This window comes from Poecilia reticulata, chromosome 15 (assembly GCF_904066995.2).
Source record: "Poecilia reticulata chromosome 15, P_reticulata-male-v2, whole genome shotgun sequence".
NCBI lineage: Eukaryota > Metazoa > Chordata > Actinopteri > Cyprinodontiformes > Poeciliidae > Poecilia > Poecilia reticulata.
In genome coordinates this window covers 6,705,589-6,721,304 of record NC_088844.1, presented here as the reverse complement: position 1 = coordinate 6,721,304, position 15,716 = coordinate 6,705,589, and the positions used below count along the sequence as shown (strand labels likewise).

At 38.6% G+C, this 15,716-nt stretch overlaps 2 protein-coding genes across 2 annotated transcripts in view; both read left to right on the top strand.

The window, feature by feature from the left end:
• Positions 1-1,643: 1,643 nt before the first annotated feature.
• Positions 1,644-6,019, top strand: LOC145555059 (uncharacterized). The gene is made up of 4 exons (XM_081616248.1): positions 1,644-1,870; positions 1,963-2,089; positions 2,381-2,540; positions 5,348-6,019. The coding sequence occupies exons 1-4, from the start codon at positions 1,754-1,756 to the stop codon at positions 5,517-5,519; spliced, it is 576 nt and encodes a 191-aa protein (XP_081472374.1). The 5' UTR covers positions 1,644-1,753; the 3' UTR covers positions 5,520-6,019.
• Positions 6,020-10,678: 4,659 nt separating this feature from the next.
• The window catches only part of LOC103476508 (sodium/potassium/calcium exchanger 3-like), a 46,853-nt gene continuing 41,815 nt past the window's right edge, over positions 10,679-15,716 (top strand). The window contains exon 1 of the mRNA XM_008428913.3: positions 10,679-11,019. Coding sequence (XP_008427135.1) covers positions 10,848-11,019 — 172 coding nt within the window. The 5' untranslated portion in view covers positions 10,679-10,847. The remainder of the gene's footprint in view (positions 11,020-15,716) is intronic.

Here is a 15,716-nt window from a genome sequence, read left to right as displayed (position 1 = left end):
ACTTTTTGATTGGCTACCTGTCTCATTCAGCAGGTCGTATTCTCGTTCCCAGACAGGAAAAACCCTACAGGTTGCGATAAAAACTCCAAGACAACCCAAATTGGGTATATTCAGGATTTAGCGAGAACACCAACACCCCCCACCGCACCCCCATCTGCGTATTTGTACTTTTACTTAAGTACATGTTTTTAGTACTTTCTTCACCACTGGAAATCTTTACTAGTAAAAAAAAAAACATATTTTCAGTAAAACATAAATAAATAAATAAATAAATAAATAAATAAATAAATAAATAAATAAATAAATAAATAAATAAATAAAACCAAAACATCGAATATTTCGTGTGAAGTTGCAGGGAAAAAACTTACACATCACCGCAGGGTCGCAACTACATATTATGCAGTTATTCAGGTGGATGCGAACACATAAATCGGATGGAAACGCACGAAGCTGCTAATGTAAATGTAGCTAGTTTTACCTTTCACGTAAAACGGGGGGTGGGGAGGGTTAGAGCGAGCATATCTTTTATTCTTTTGTTCGCATCCACCTGAGAAATGTAGAGCGTGTGCTCCTTTACTCGTAGCTTCCCTCGGGGGTGGGGGAGGGGAGGGGTAGAGCGAGCGTATCTTTTGTTCACATCCACCTGAGAAATGTAGAGCGTGTGCTCCTTCACCCTCACGTACCTTTCCTGCAAATTATATGCAAAAAAAGGATTTTTTTGCATATAATGGGGTAAATGTCATGACCAATGGTTATATTATATGTACTAAGTGTCATTCAATGATAATCAGCAATTTAATTTAATGAAATTCCCAGTATTGATGTGAAAAACACATTTGACACAGTTTAGAGACATTTTTGTATGAATGTCTCCAAATGACCTCTCCGCCTGGGACATTTCTCAGTAAAACATTTATAAAAACTATATTTTTCAATGGATTGAGTTCAAATTTGGTGAACTTTTACCCAACATGTAGATTTAAAAGTCTAAACTACGTTTTTGTATGAAGAATTATACACTGCTCAAAAAAATAAAGGGAACACTTAAACAACACAATATAACTCCAAGTAAATCAAACTTCTGTCAAATCAAACTGTCCACTTAGGAAGCAACACTGATTGACAACGGGGACCCTCGTCGGGTCAATCAGTGTGGCTTCCTAAGTGGACAGTTTGATTTCACAGAAGTTTGATTTACTTGGAGTTATATTGTGTTGTTTAAGTGTTCAGTTTATTTTTTGAGCAGTATATTTTAGTGATGTTTTGCAATATTTATTTAGAAAAACATTTTGGCAAACAAATGCAAAAATTATTGTATTTTATTACTAATAACTCAGACAGGGTAAAAGCTACAATAGTACTGACACCAAGAAACCATTCTTTGATGTCTTACCTTTACAGAGGTACCAAAAGTTTGCACTTTAATCTTATAACTGTGAGGCTATTAGTGATTTATTTTTTGTATGTTTTTGCCTGTGGAAATTTACCTTTCCACCCTTAGGGCTTATCTCGCTGAACCACTTTCACAGGCATTTGCATAATGCAATAATTAATTGCTTTCAAAATAGATGAATGCGATGTAAAAGTAATTTGGAATTTTAAAGCACACCCAAGCGAACACCAGTCTTCCCGGCAGGGTCGCAGAAATATGTGGGATGGGTTGTTTGACTAGATCGTCTGGATTTTTAAGAGGATGAGTTTCATACAAAAGAACAGATGATAGCAGTCTGTCTGAAGAGTCTGTCAGGAGAAGATGGAGAAGCTGCTGTTCACTCTCGTAACTCTGGTCTTGGTGTCAACCTGCAGCAGTCAGTCTTCGTCCTGCAGTGATTATCCGTGTCCGAAGTACCAAGTCATAGAGACGAACGAGGTAGGAATGATGGCAGTTACCTCAAAAACAAATGTTTAGTGGTTTCTCTACGTCAGTAGAAAAATGATTTCTATTTGCTTGCTGTGCAACAGGATTTTGAGGAGCGTCGCTATGTTGAAACTGACTGGATAACCGTGAGGCTGAGCAGCACAGACAGTTCTTCACTCTTGACTGCAACAAAGACACTGAGAGCTTTCTCCGACGAACAGATGGAAGCGGGTAAATCAGGAGCTTAAACTTCATCTTTTTGCTTAAATAATATAGTTTTGGAAGCAACTTGTGAAGGAAGTAAAGACCAGAAGCACAAAAGCAGAACAATGAAATCAAAGTACCAGAGGTCAGGGTTTCCTTCAGTGTTTTACAAGAAAGAGAAAGAGAAACCCCAGTGCTACCCACTGGAGCCAGAGTGCAGTTCAGGTGACAACAGATGACGTCAAACTGGTATTTCCACTTTAAGAGGCTTTATCTACACATTGTTCTTCTCTTTGATGGTTTTGTCTTCTTTTCCAGGTTATGAGGTCATCGATGGCTGGCCCGCACTGATAACCATAACAGAGGGTCAGACTCCTTCTACTTCCATGTCGTGGTTTCTTTCACCCGACTCGAAGCCTGAGATCACCGATACATCGGTCACAGTGGAGCACAAACCTGCCACCACCATCTATGTCCGGTGAGCATTGTTGCCTTGTTGGAACTCAACCCAGTAAGAAAATATTTTTGTAAAAAAGATGTTACAAGGTTTGTTATGTGCGATCAGGTGGAGCAGGCAATACAGAAACCAAGATAAATAGACATGAGTCAAAGATAAGGCTAATCACTTTAAGCATTAAAGTATTTAAAACCCATAAAAGTCCACCTGGGAGGGAGGTCTTCCACTGCGAAGATTCTGGGCCATTACCGCACCATCTCTCTCAAATCTAAAAGAAAATGCCTACGACCTGGTTCGAGGACCCTGAAAGGGTCGTCACACGGCGGCCATAGTAGTGTTCTGTGTGCATTGTGTTGAACCAAAACAACTTTTACAGGGCTCTATGCTCTTTGGGACAAATGACTGGGGCAAACAATTATGTACAAGGCCAGGAACACATTATTGCACAGGTGGACTAAACTGTGGTGAGGAGACTTCAGGTAAAAAATCCCAAGAGACACCCACAGGCTGACCAAAAACAAGCTTTTATTTTTTATTGGTGTGCATTATAAGCACCCAGTGGAAAGAAAGGTGGAATGAAGATCGTCTAGAAATTTTTTTAAAAATTCCTTTCTCAAAAAGAAAAGCATAGTATGCATTTTTGTTTGTCTGCAACCCTAATGTTTCATTTCGTGGCTGTGCTCAGTCCATTGTCTGTAGTCAGTTTGTCCTGACTGGCTGAGTGGAGCAGCCAATCAGAGGTCAGGATCTGTGGACGAAGGGTCGGGGGGCCGTGAACCGTCAGATAAGGCTTCTGCGTGTTGGTGTTCCCGCTAAATCCTGAATATACCCAATTTGGGTTGTCTTGGCCTTTTTATCGCAGCCTGAGGGGTTTTCCCTGATTGGGAACGAGAATGCAACCTGTTGAATGTGACAGGTAGCCAATCAGAAAGCGCGGTGACGTAAGAACAGAGGGGAATCCCAAACAGCTGACATATCGCGCAACTGAGAGTCCGATGGACATCGGAGATGATATGTGGAAATGTTTATTATTATCTGTAAAGGTCATTATAATATATGTTTATTATGTTTATTCAATTAAAAATGTTAACTATGAAAAAACATAACTCACCTCCAAATCATAGTGCAGCAAATAGAGCGGCTGCTCCCGTCGTCTTTCATCCAACACCTTTTCTTTTTGTTACGTCTTTTATCTCTTAAAATGACTCCACAAACTATCACTGCTGCTTCTACATTGTCATCCGTGTTTGGTTATTCTAAATTCCCGCTATGTTGGGAGTTTTGTGGATTTTCTTCTGGAATCGGGATGTTCGTGACTGGAATCGGTTCGTGTGGTGTGTTGCTCCTGCGGTGTGGCTGGATATACAAGTCGATTGAACCTGTTGTACTTTTATCAGCTCTGTGGTCACAGAGGTTTGGAGAATCGGCCAACAATTCATAAATCTTGTCGTCGAAACCAGACTTAAGACTCACAAGCTCTACTCATCTCCTCTCGACCACTGCTTAAACCCTCTGATTCTGGTCGCTATGGTAACGTTTACATATCCCTTCAAAATAAGATTTTAACTCACGATAATGACTAACGAGCCCTGAGCTTGTTCTCTGCAACGAGACGGTCCCATCTGGGAGTGATGAGAGACAATGACACCCGAAGTGTTGCTTATATCCACAGCCTGCTTGGTCTCTACGTGGCGAAGCAGCTTTAAGCATCATTGCCTCATTAGCAGCCGGTAGCCGCATGTTACGCAGAGCGGGCTTCTAACGTGGGACTCACCTATTGGTCAGGGGTAAATCCATTCTCCTGTCTCTTCTCTGGGCCTTTCCCCTTTGCAAGGAAACTTTCCAAAGACATCTGATCCGTTTCTTACTAATTTTGCTGCTTTTGGGCTCAATGTTGGCACTCAAGTAACCGAGAGATTCCGGTTAAAAGATTTTCAAAATAAAAGATCCTCCAGACTCAAATAATACATAAAACGGAAATATTTCACCATTTCTTGGGCGGCCCTGTACCAATTGGTCCACGGACCGGTACAGGTCCATGGACCGGGGGTTGGGGATCACTGGTTTAAATTGTTTCATGATAACACCTCTTACACAGGAGCCATGAACATAAATTAAAGTACAGTGAAGTAATAAAATCTATTTTTAAATAGAAGTTTTCTTTAAAATTATATTTTGGAATTAATTATTTCATAAGACATTTAGTTATTTTCATATTTCATAATTTCATAATTATTTATTGACATATTTAATAATTTAATTACAAATTTAATTATTGAGAGTTAAGTGTAAATATTTAAGGATGATTTTAAAAATTATACATTAAATTAATTAAAGCTGCAGTATGTAACATTTATAAGAAAAAAATATTTAAAAAATCAAAAATAAATAAATATTATATATATATATATATTTTTTTTTTCTACATATTTGTTAAAACTGTCAGCATGTCCTGACAGTATAACATTACAGATAATGTTATATCTTGTGAAAAGATCAGTCTACTCCACCACCTCCCTGAGCTGCTGTTGCCGTCTGAAGAAATGCACGACTCCCGACCAAAAACAGCCAATCAGAACCAGGAGGAGGGTCTTAGTGCTGTCTATAATCCTCCTATACTTGCTGCTCAATGTGCTAGTGGCAGAAAAACAACTTACAGGAAAACTGTTTATCCCCCGTCATCCATAGCCATGCTAACTAGCCTGGGCATTCATAACGGGCTATGCTAGCTGTAGCGTAGCAGAGAGAAAGTGAGGAGGGTGGAGGAGAGAGAAGAGGAGATCAGCGGCGCCACACAAGGTTTCAACTTTTCTGTTCCCTCTCCTCAGGTCTTACGGTGGAACCCCAAGCTTCACTGCTGCTGAGGAAAATAGAAACATCCTCAGAGACGCCTTGACTGAAGCAGGAAAAAAGTTTCTTTCTGACATTTATGTTGGGGCTCTCTATGAGTCATTCTTTGCTTTAACTCACCACAATGAAGTCTGGATGTACAGCGCCTGAAAGAAGCTGACTGGATGTGATGGTCCACTGGGTAATGGCATCACTCTGGCTTAGCTATACCTATTCTCCTGTTTCTACCCTCTGTGTTAGTTCTCTAGGTTAGTTAAGTAGTACTCCAGTAATCCATGCAGGGTCATGTCAGGGTTTTTTATGTACCTACTGCACATAAAAATCTCTATCTGTACTGTTTCTCTGTACTGTTCAAGCTGTAAGACATGAACATCGATGAGAACAACATATAGAAAGAAATGTCTTTTCTTATTCTTTTAATTTTTTTGGTGACAAAAAGGGGAATTTGAAGTCTTCTTTAAAGGATTTTCCCAAAGTTTTCCTGATTCAGGAAAATATGGTTTCAGTTAAACCAATTTCTTGGAAAGTCTTGACTTACTGTCTCTCTTGTAATGAAACTCATTCTTTATATAGTGAGAATTTCCTATGCTAATTGTGTCTGACTATAAATTTTGATTTAAATAAAGTGCACGTACTATCTAATGAAAGAATTGTGTTGATTTCAGTCTAAACGTCCATGGCAGCATAAAAACAATAGGTGTGTCTCCTTTGCAATGAAATGTAGTTATCATATCATTGAAGAGACAATTAGCAAAGATAACTGCCTGCCCTACCTTGAATAATGATATCAGGTGTCGGCTTATAAATAAAAGCAAGAGTCCCAGGAAACAGCACTCACTATTGACCAATAGTCTTGGATTTTTATGCAATCATTGAAACATTTTGCAATAAATAGTAATACTATATAAATCGTTAATCCCTAAAATCCTGACGTACCTCTCTGTATCTCTAACATAGACTTAACCATGTTCCACTCAGAGATATGCAGTTCTTCCTGCAGCCTCTGGGGGGCACCGATGTCCTTGTTTATGCGCTCTCTGCTCAAAGGAGAAGAAGCATCCATCTGTATGTAGCGTTTGTTTCTCTTGACTGTGACTGTGTGTGATGATCACTGTGAGATTAAAAAATACTGTTGGATGGATGCAGGAGCGCAACTACATACTTTCTGAGGTGTAACACTCTATTATGAACTTTTATTTTATGTTATATATTACAGCAGGTGATCATCTCAAAAACAAACAAACAAAAAAGTTTCACAAGATAAAAACATATAACAGCAGTGGTCCTCAGTGCTCAGCAAATTTTTTGTAGTGGAAATATGACATCTGAACAACAGCCAGGACTCTATGCCAGAGTTTTAACACTAAATTGTTACATTTCATGCCCATTCGTCAAGAATGGCATCAAATTAAATAGACAGCCCCAATTGTCCGTATCCAGGTTCTAGTAGATTAAGCCCTAGATATGCAAGTGCAAAAAGTATTTGATGAAAAGTGAAGTACTCAAGTACTGAGTAACGGTTCATAATACATGATTTAATATTTCTAAATTCTTGTCAGACAGCCAAAAGTAAGCAAATTCTGGTATTTTAAAGACTAATAACAAAATATGTATTCACATAAGGAGTTCTGGACCAACCACAGGGGCCAGTGTAGTCAAAATAATAATCTTTTCCAAGTTTTCTTTATTTTATCTTATTATAAGGAGATAGTATCTCAAAAACATAATGAAATAATTGTCTCATTGTAATGAGAAATAATAAGGTTATTGAGTTTTAACTATTTTTTTATGTCTTAGAAATTGGAATAGTTAACATACTATTTGTAAGCAGCGATATTTGCTATAATAGTTCCTGCTATTAACACCAGGAACTATTATATTTTCACTGATTCCATCAAAGATTTTGCAAGGAATCATTATTTTTAAGACTTTCTCAAGGCCTACTTGCCTTCTGTGGTCAATTTTAGCCTAAATAACAAGAGTCTCTCTCTTCCAACACACGAACAAACACACTCTCTAGTGGAGTCTGATAAGAGAAGTCAGTGTCAGCCCTGAAGGGAAGTGCTTGCTAATAGAGTTTGCTTTGTGGAGGAGATTGCTCTGAGAATGCAGGACTGATGGACTATTCACCTTTGTGTAGGGATGGAGAGGAGGCCTTTGCATGCACACAGCTCACAATAGCCCATCAAACGGGCTACAAACTGAGGTTTGGTGATTTTTTTTAAAGTTGTGAATAATATTTGTAGTGAGGAACAGGAATGGGCTAAAAGGTCAGAATAACAAAGTCATGGGTGATACAGCAGTTGACAGTGCATGGCTGCAAGGTCATTTGCTGATCACTGGAAGATGAGCACTCATCTCGTCACACACACTTATTGTACTTTATAGAAAATGGGGACGTCTGTCCAGTAGGTTCGTGTTGGGGAATTGACTTTGACTATGAAAAAAAACACTGCAGAATTTTTCACCAGAAATTATTAGAACGTTTTTAGATTTTCACATGTAAGAGTAAGCTTGAAAATGAGTCAAATTAATCCATCCAAATGTTTTTCTGGTTTGTGTGGACAGTTATTGCTGTCCAATAGGAAAATACATTTTCAAACAGTATCACATTATAACGTGATACCTTAATTGTACCAACATGACAGTTGCTATATTGTACATGATAATATATTAAAGGCAATGCCTTGGGGGAGCTACTGGTTGCTGTAGCAACCCCATAACACCTCCAAGACTATCATCTCCTATCAGCTACATGTTCCTGTGACCACCTCATCAGGTGACCCATGGGGGTAACACTTTATTTGAAGAGGGGTGAATAAGACTGACATGACACTTTCATAAACATGACATAACACATGTCATGAACATGAATAAGCCTTCATGAATATTTATAACTTGTCATAAAGCGTCATTCGGTAAATTATGACACTTTTAATACAAAGTTGACATTATTCAAAATGTCTTTGTTATGACAACTTGACATTAACCAATAAATCATTACTGTTTAAACATTACCTTTAATAACATAAAGCTATCAAATTTTTAAAGTGCAATCAGTAATACTTTTCTAACAAATTTATATCAGTAATGATTTATGACACCGTCTTCTGGGTTTTGTACGTTGAATTTCAAACACGTCTGATCAAACTTTACATAACAGAAAAGCCCTTTTAACTGTTGCAACCAAATCCCTGATGATCAAAAGGGGAGGATCCACTTCAATAGTCGGTGCAGAAAGGAATAAACATGGAATCATTTACAGGACAATGCCTGAACGAACACATCAAAGGCAGCATCACTACGGCCAAGGTGTAGTGGTGGAGGAGAAGGCACTGCTGAATGAAAACATTCAACGTTCATCCCCCCGCACAGAGTTCTGCTTGAACTTTTCTGTCTCGGTTATATATTTCAGATTAAATCTTCTGCTTCTGATGTGTTACGTTTAATCAAAGACTCAGAAGCATCAACGGTCACAGACGCTGAGAAAAAGTTTAACAAGTTTATTTCAAGAACATGCAAACAAGGCAGATTGTCACTTCTGGAAAAATAAGGTAAGTTGTAAATGCGATGTTCTGGATGGACGACTGGATCGGGGGCCTTACTTTTCCTTACCAGTGATCCCAGGAGGAGGTAGGTGTGATCAGAAGCAGTGGGTGATTGTTTCCCAAAAGGAAACAAGATTTGACGTCTCTATGTGAATATTACTTAAAAAAAAAAAAAAAAGAATATTTTGCGGTTTGTAATTTTCTTTCACTGTTGTGTTCTTATCAGTCTTTTAATCTCTGCTACGATAATGACACAAAAGAGTTTGACAAAAAGGCACAATTATGCACAAAACGTCCTTTCTAGTTGTCAAAACGGCTGTGAATGTTCCAGGCAGGCCTGCTAAATCATCAGGTGAAGATGTAGGTGGTCCTGTGATTGTATCTAAGTGAAAATTTACATATATTTACATGAACCATTTTGAAAATGAACACACAAAAAAGAAAGAGAAACATCATTTGCTGTTTCCTAATCCATCATAATGCTGTTGCTGTTGTGTCAAATCATGGCTGTCGGTATCTGTGGGTGAGGATTATACCAAAGCCATCACCGAAGAGTGTGTGTGAGCAGTGTGTGTGTGAGCATAGGTCAAAAGACTGTAAATGTGATCATGCAGCTTATTCACTAATGCTACACAGTCTACTGTCTCTTTTGCATGGTATTATGAATCTCCAGCTTCTTTCCACACTGTAATGATGTCATTTCAATATCTGGATGTGGATTTCAGGAGCTGGACTGTATTTGTCAGTCATGCATTAGAAATAAAGAAAGATTTTATTGTTCCGGAGTGTGTTAAAAATCAGACTCAACCAGACCAGCTCAGACTCAAAAGAGCTACAAAACCAAAGGATAACCATCCAGTCAATAGTCTAAGACAAAATAAATTCTATGAAACTGAACACAACCATAAACTATGTAACTAAAATTAAACGGTAAGGGTTAAACTTCCATTGCAACACCATTCTCACAATAATGAACACAGAGGTCAAATAATCAGATGCTTTTAGATGTTCCAATATCCATCCTCAGAAGTTCAGGTGGTTGTGGTTTTGCAGTTGCTGAGCACAGTCTGTTGAACACCTTCCCTCACTGTATCTGTACAAAGTTTAGAGAAATTTAAAGCTGCAATATGCAACTTCTTATTAATTATTTTATTTTATTTACACATTTGTTAAATCTCTATGTCCTGACAGTATGAGACAGATGATCTCTGAAAAGATGGATCTCTTCCAAAAAAAACAATCAGAACCAAGAGGCAGGTCTTGGTGCTGTTTTTCTTGCACAGCACTTAGGGTCACTTCCTGGTATTGCAAATATATTGACATTGACAGTGACAATATTTAGCCCGTCTAGTGAAATGGGAGAAAAAGAAAAGAAACAAAAAACAACTTGTGATCAAAACTTAATTACTCCTGACCATGGACATGATATTTTTTTTTCTTCCATGTTACCAGAAAGGCTCCATATCATTGAGTTTTTACATTTTGTCACTGCTTTTATTTTGCTGGGGTGGCAGATACGCTTCCGGTATTACACCTGTTTGCACATTTCTAAATGTTGAATACTTAATTTTAATTTTTAAAACGTTTTTAATTTTACATTCTAAGTACCTGTGTTCATATTCTAGTCAACACCCATCTGCTATCTCTCCTGGGTCCGCTTTAGAAACATTCTTTGCGATGATTATTTCTCATCACAAAACAGCAGAAAACATGATATTAAATTCGATATTTTATTTTGAAATTCCAGACCGGACACATTCTTTCCCGTAAGCCTCGTGAACTTTACCAAACCAGCGACACCAAGTCATATGTTCGCCTATTGAGAACTTACCTTCCCACGCAGCCCCAGCTCTCTGCCTCCGCCTCACGCTCTCCCACCTTTTGGACCACCACCGGAACGCCGGAGCGCTCGCCGAAGGAAGTGGCCCGCATGGTGGTTGAAGGGATGCCCGAGACGGCCGTGGGAGGAGGAGTGATGCTGAACCGGCGAAGGGGCAAAGCCAGGCGGAGAAAGCGAAAGGAGTTGTTCGCCATCCAGATGTGCTTTGCGGCTGTGCTGCTGGGGTTGGTCGTGGGGCTGCAGACGGCGGCACAGAAAGCAGGTGAGGAGCAGTCTGGAGCTTTCCTTCTCACTCTGTTCCTCAGAAGAACACAACGTTCAAGTTGTGTTTGCAGTCAGCCAGACCAACAGGCTGATGGTAGGCTGAGGAACAGCCTCTCACGGGGACATTTAGATACGTTTTTTGTGGTGTTTTATTAACGTCGTTTATTGAAATAGCCATAAAGGAAGAACTCTCCATAGAAAACATCTAAACACCCGTAGATGATGCGTGTTGTATGTGCACAGGGTGAAAGAACTGTGGGCGCACATGGATATATAAATAAATATATATTTTATATTAGTGAAAGTGTTAGAGTGCGTTTGTTCCTTGGTGCTGCTGCTTACATTAACAACCACTGCTGAGAGCAAAACAACAACATGATGCAACATCTGCAAGCAATCACCCTCTGGAAATGGTCGCAGTGACCATGGTGCTGTGTTCACCCCAACTCATGCTTTCATTTCTCTGAGCTCACTCAAGCAGCACCAGGCATCACATATGAACTGGACATCCAGTACCAGGCCATACTGGACCCCATCAGAAGCTCCAGAGCTTGGCTTCACGATCACACACACACACACACACACACACAGTCTGCTTTGCGTGCGTACCTAAAGGAGATTCATACTGGTTATATGGCTGCTTTTGCTGAATTTATGGGTTATAGCTGCATAGAATTAGACTTTTAAACAAATATATATGTAGCTAACAGTCCCTATAAAGATTAAGTTTTAGGTCATCATGTTTTATGTTTTATTTGCCTTCTTTCCGGACATGACTAAAGTATTTCATTGTGAATCATTTGCTTGTCATGGTAAAGTAAGGGCTACTTTCTTTGGGAGGTGCAGGGATGTGAAGAGAACAAACTGGATGATCTTGACTGTGATACAACCTCTATGAAAATATATCACCAAAATTCAAATATTATTTAAAGCCAAGGCTTAAATGCATTAATTCTGATAAATTAATTAAGGGGTGTCAAACTCATTTTCGTTTTGGGCCAAATCAAGATCAGAAATGCTCTTAAAGGGCCGGTTGTGCCAGGATGTATTGATAAAACCTGCTCACAAACTGTTAAAACAATCAGTGAATTCTTAAAATTAAATATTATTATTGTACATCTTTTCAGTCCCTCCAGGATTTTGTGATCATTTTTGTGATTTTTTTGCAATAAAAATCAAAGTGTTCTTGGTACAAATTTGGAAATATTTGTGATATTTGAGGTTATTTATGATGATACTTTTTATTGCACGCTGTATAGATCATGGACCATAATCTGACATTAATTAAGACTGAGGCAACTGTTCAGTAAAAGTAAGAAAGTTTTTTTTTTACAATTTTTAGAAAATTCTGCAATAAACACCTAATTATGTATCAGCACAAAAAAATGTGGAGATTTGTTGATTTTGCATGAATTTCCACAATAATTATCCAGAAGCTGTAGGGACTGATTGATATAATTTGGCATTAAACAGATAAAAACAGCATTGATTTGATTGATAACGTAATATTTAAACACACTTAGTGTTTAGTCTAATCTAGAGAGCTGCATAAAAAGCTATGAAGAGCCAGATTTGACCCACGGGCCTTCAGTTGACACATGCGAATTAATTAATTGATTTTAGCACACAAAAAATATGTACACAGTTAATTGCATTTTTATTTTTAACATAGAAAATTAAAGAGCCTTTGTGTTGTGTTTGTGGTACGCCTGTTAATATGACACTCAACATCCAGAGGCAACAGCGATGGATGACACAGTGGATAATATTTGCTCCAAAGAAAAAAAAAAACCAATCTGATTGGACTCAAGAAAAGTCTATTCTTTGGGTGCAAGTCGTGCAAAAATCGCTGCAACTGTTGAAACCTAAAATATCATCTGAAATTCTAAAAATGCTACAGCAGCTCAGACATCCTTAACGAAATGTCAGCATCCACATTTCTAAACACGTATTTCTTCAGACAAGTTACATGAATGATCAGGGTTTACTGTAACACTACAGTAGCACTTTACAACAATCTGATGGTTGAATAGCATCAAATAATAAATTAAAACCAAGAAATATCTTGGTTGTTAAGGTCATGTCTATTTATAAAAAACAAATAGTGGTAAAAGGAGTTTTTGAATTGAAAATGTTGCTTATTTTCTCGATGTATGGTTTACCATTAAAATGAGACTAATTGCAAATGATTAATTAGAGACCTTGCCAGGGTTTCCCCGATTATTAAATTACTTTATTAGCCTAAGTACCGTGAGATCCCTCAAGATCCTACCTGCAAGGCAGGCAAGGATATATGCGTGTTTAAATGTATCGAATTTCATTGTGATGGCAGTGCTTACTCTTCTGCTACATATGGCAAAGGCACAAGTAGCATTAGCCTGCGTGCTTAATGCCCTTCCCCTGACATGCAGCAGAAATCCAGTCATAACCGAATAAAAGGTGTTGACCTGGTTTGGCTGTCAGAGGGGAAATATTCCACCCTGGCTGAATAACACTGAGATTTGTAAGCAAATATATACATGATACAGTTAGAGAGAGAGCGAGAGGGACACAGGTAGATTTAGTAGGTAAATGTAGATTTATTTAAGTGATATATAAATGCATGGATGATGAAAAGAGTACATTTTCCAGATATTTTTTCCTCTGCATGTTGTGTCTAATATGACAAGACATTTTCAGGTACTTCTTCAATATCTGTTAAGTAGGTGTTGTTTTTTATTAATGGTCAATACTGAATTGTTCTACAGGCTGATTGCTATTATTTAAATAAAGTAGGGTGCACTGATTGCAGTTTTCTAGCTAATCACTGATATTTAAAAAGCCTAATTGATTTTGGTGTAAATGCTGAGTTGTTTCAGTACTAAATATGGAAAAAGTTGCAAAGTTGGCAGCAGTAGGATAACTATTGTTAAATGCACCCCACTCTCAGATAGATAGAAAAGATCTGTGGATAAAATCAGTTTCTTATGCAACTCGTAGTCAATCGTCGATTGACCCAAAATTAAAGAAATTGGTACCAATCAATCTGTGTACAACTTAAAAATAATTCCCCTTTATCTTATTGATTTGTTCATTTGACATGCACACAATTAGTATATACACCAAGTGCAGTTTTCTGACTAACCACTGATCTTAAAAAAAAACTTAATATGCTGATCCCAGTTTTGCCCAATACCAATTATTTGTCTGAAATGTCTCAAAATAAAGCAAGACAGTTGCTGAGCTGGCAACAGTGGGTTAACAGTTGTTAACTTTAAATGTGCAGACATAATGTGGTGGGCTGGTCTGTTGGTCAAACCTCTCATGGGACAGCAGAAGAGGACAGTGGTTGATTTTTAGACCTTTGCTGACGAGTAGATAAGCTCGTCTTTGATCACCCATCTCCCAAAATTAAGGAAAGCTAAGGGGTGCAGCCCTACTTGCATACAATTTATAAATCAAAACACAGCAAGAACACCATATGTTCTCCCGCCTACATATTCATGTAAACCACTTTCCAACCCCCTTTGATAGAGGACTAAAATTGCAACGTTTGATACAAACATAGCGAGCCTTTTTGAGTAACCTGTTATTTCTCTCGCTTGTGGTGGCACTGCACCAAGAACCACTGAAGGACATGACATGAAAACCTTTGAAGAAGACACTGAACTCAACTTCCTTCTTCACCAATGTAAAGAAAAATGGAGTGGCATCAGGTTGTAGTGGTTGTAGGATTTGTCTTTTGTCTTTTCCAAAAGACCATGAGCCACTTCTCCTTCAAGCTCGAGACTCATGCATTTGCTTTGGCTTTATTTAACCCTATTTAAGCCGCTCCCTGCTTTTGGACTGATCTTCAATCCGCTTGCAGTCTGGAATTCCCTTGAACCGAACCAAGACCAAGGTTTGTAGGGGGATCAGAGTTCACATTTTTGATCCACGTTAGAGTTTGACTTGTCACACCTCCCTAAACAAACTGGACTTTCAAGGGGAGCAAACTACAGTTCAGTTAAAGCGAACTGACAGAGCTTGTGTGAATGCACCCTAATTCTGTCATCAGCATATTGAAAGAGATAATGGTAAATCCAGAAATATTACAGTCAAATATTTATGACCAGTTGAATAACTGGTCATTTAACACTGGCTTCATTGAGTTCATGACTACAGACCTCAATGTTCAGCAGTCCTAACTTTGGAGTGCTGAACTAATCTGTCTTTACAGGTTCCTGGTGACCTTCACTGGAGGAGCTCTGAGTTAGGAGTAGGTGCTAATTGAAGGGAGCTTTCACACAAGAGAACAGGAGATCATCACACGACCATGATAATAGAACCGTCAGCATTTCTTAAACTTGACTTGTGTGCCTGCATGCATCACATGGGACTGCATGAAGCCATGTTCTTCTTCATGTCCCTGTCCAAGCAGTCATTCTTCTTCCATGTATGGTCACAGACACTTTAGGTGCAAAGTACGAAGCAAATCTCCTGTTCGGTCAGGAATTGAACCAGAGGTGGCTTTGTTGAGGACTGATAGCCCCCGTATACGGAGCAAATGCTGTTCTTCTACACCATATGTGGCCGCAGAGGCATTTGCAATACAAGCATCTATTTGTTACCTCTGCTCTAATCTGTAGAGTAAATATGCTGCGCGCCAATCTGTCCGACCTTCATCATCTATCCACCAGAAACCTGCCAGACAAATGGTCATTCCATTGCTAAGCC

Bases quoted from the DNA above. Each gene is read 5' to 3' on its own strand.
- LOC145555059 (XM_081616248.1), top strand. From the start codon at position 1,754: ATGGAGAAGCTGCTGTTCACTCTCGTAACTCTGGTCTTGGTGTCAACC. The intron at 1,871-1,962 runs GTAGGAATGATG...GCTGTGCAACAG, and splicing joins AAGTCATAGAGACGAACGAG to GATTTTGAGGAGCGTCGCTA. The intron at 2,541-5,347 runs GTGAGCATTGTT...CCCTCTCCTCAG, and splicing joins GCCACCACCATCTATGTCCG to GTCTTACGGTGGAACCCCAA.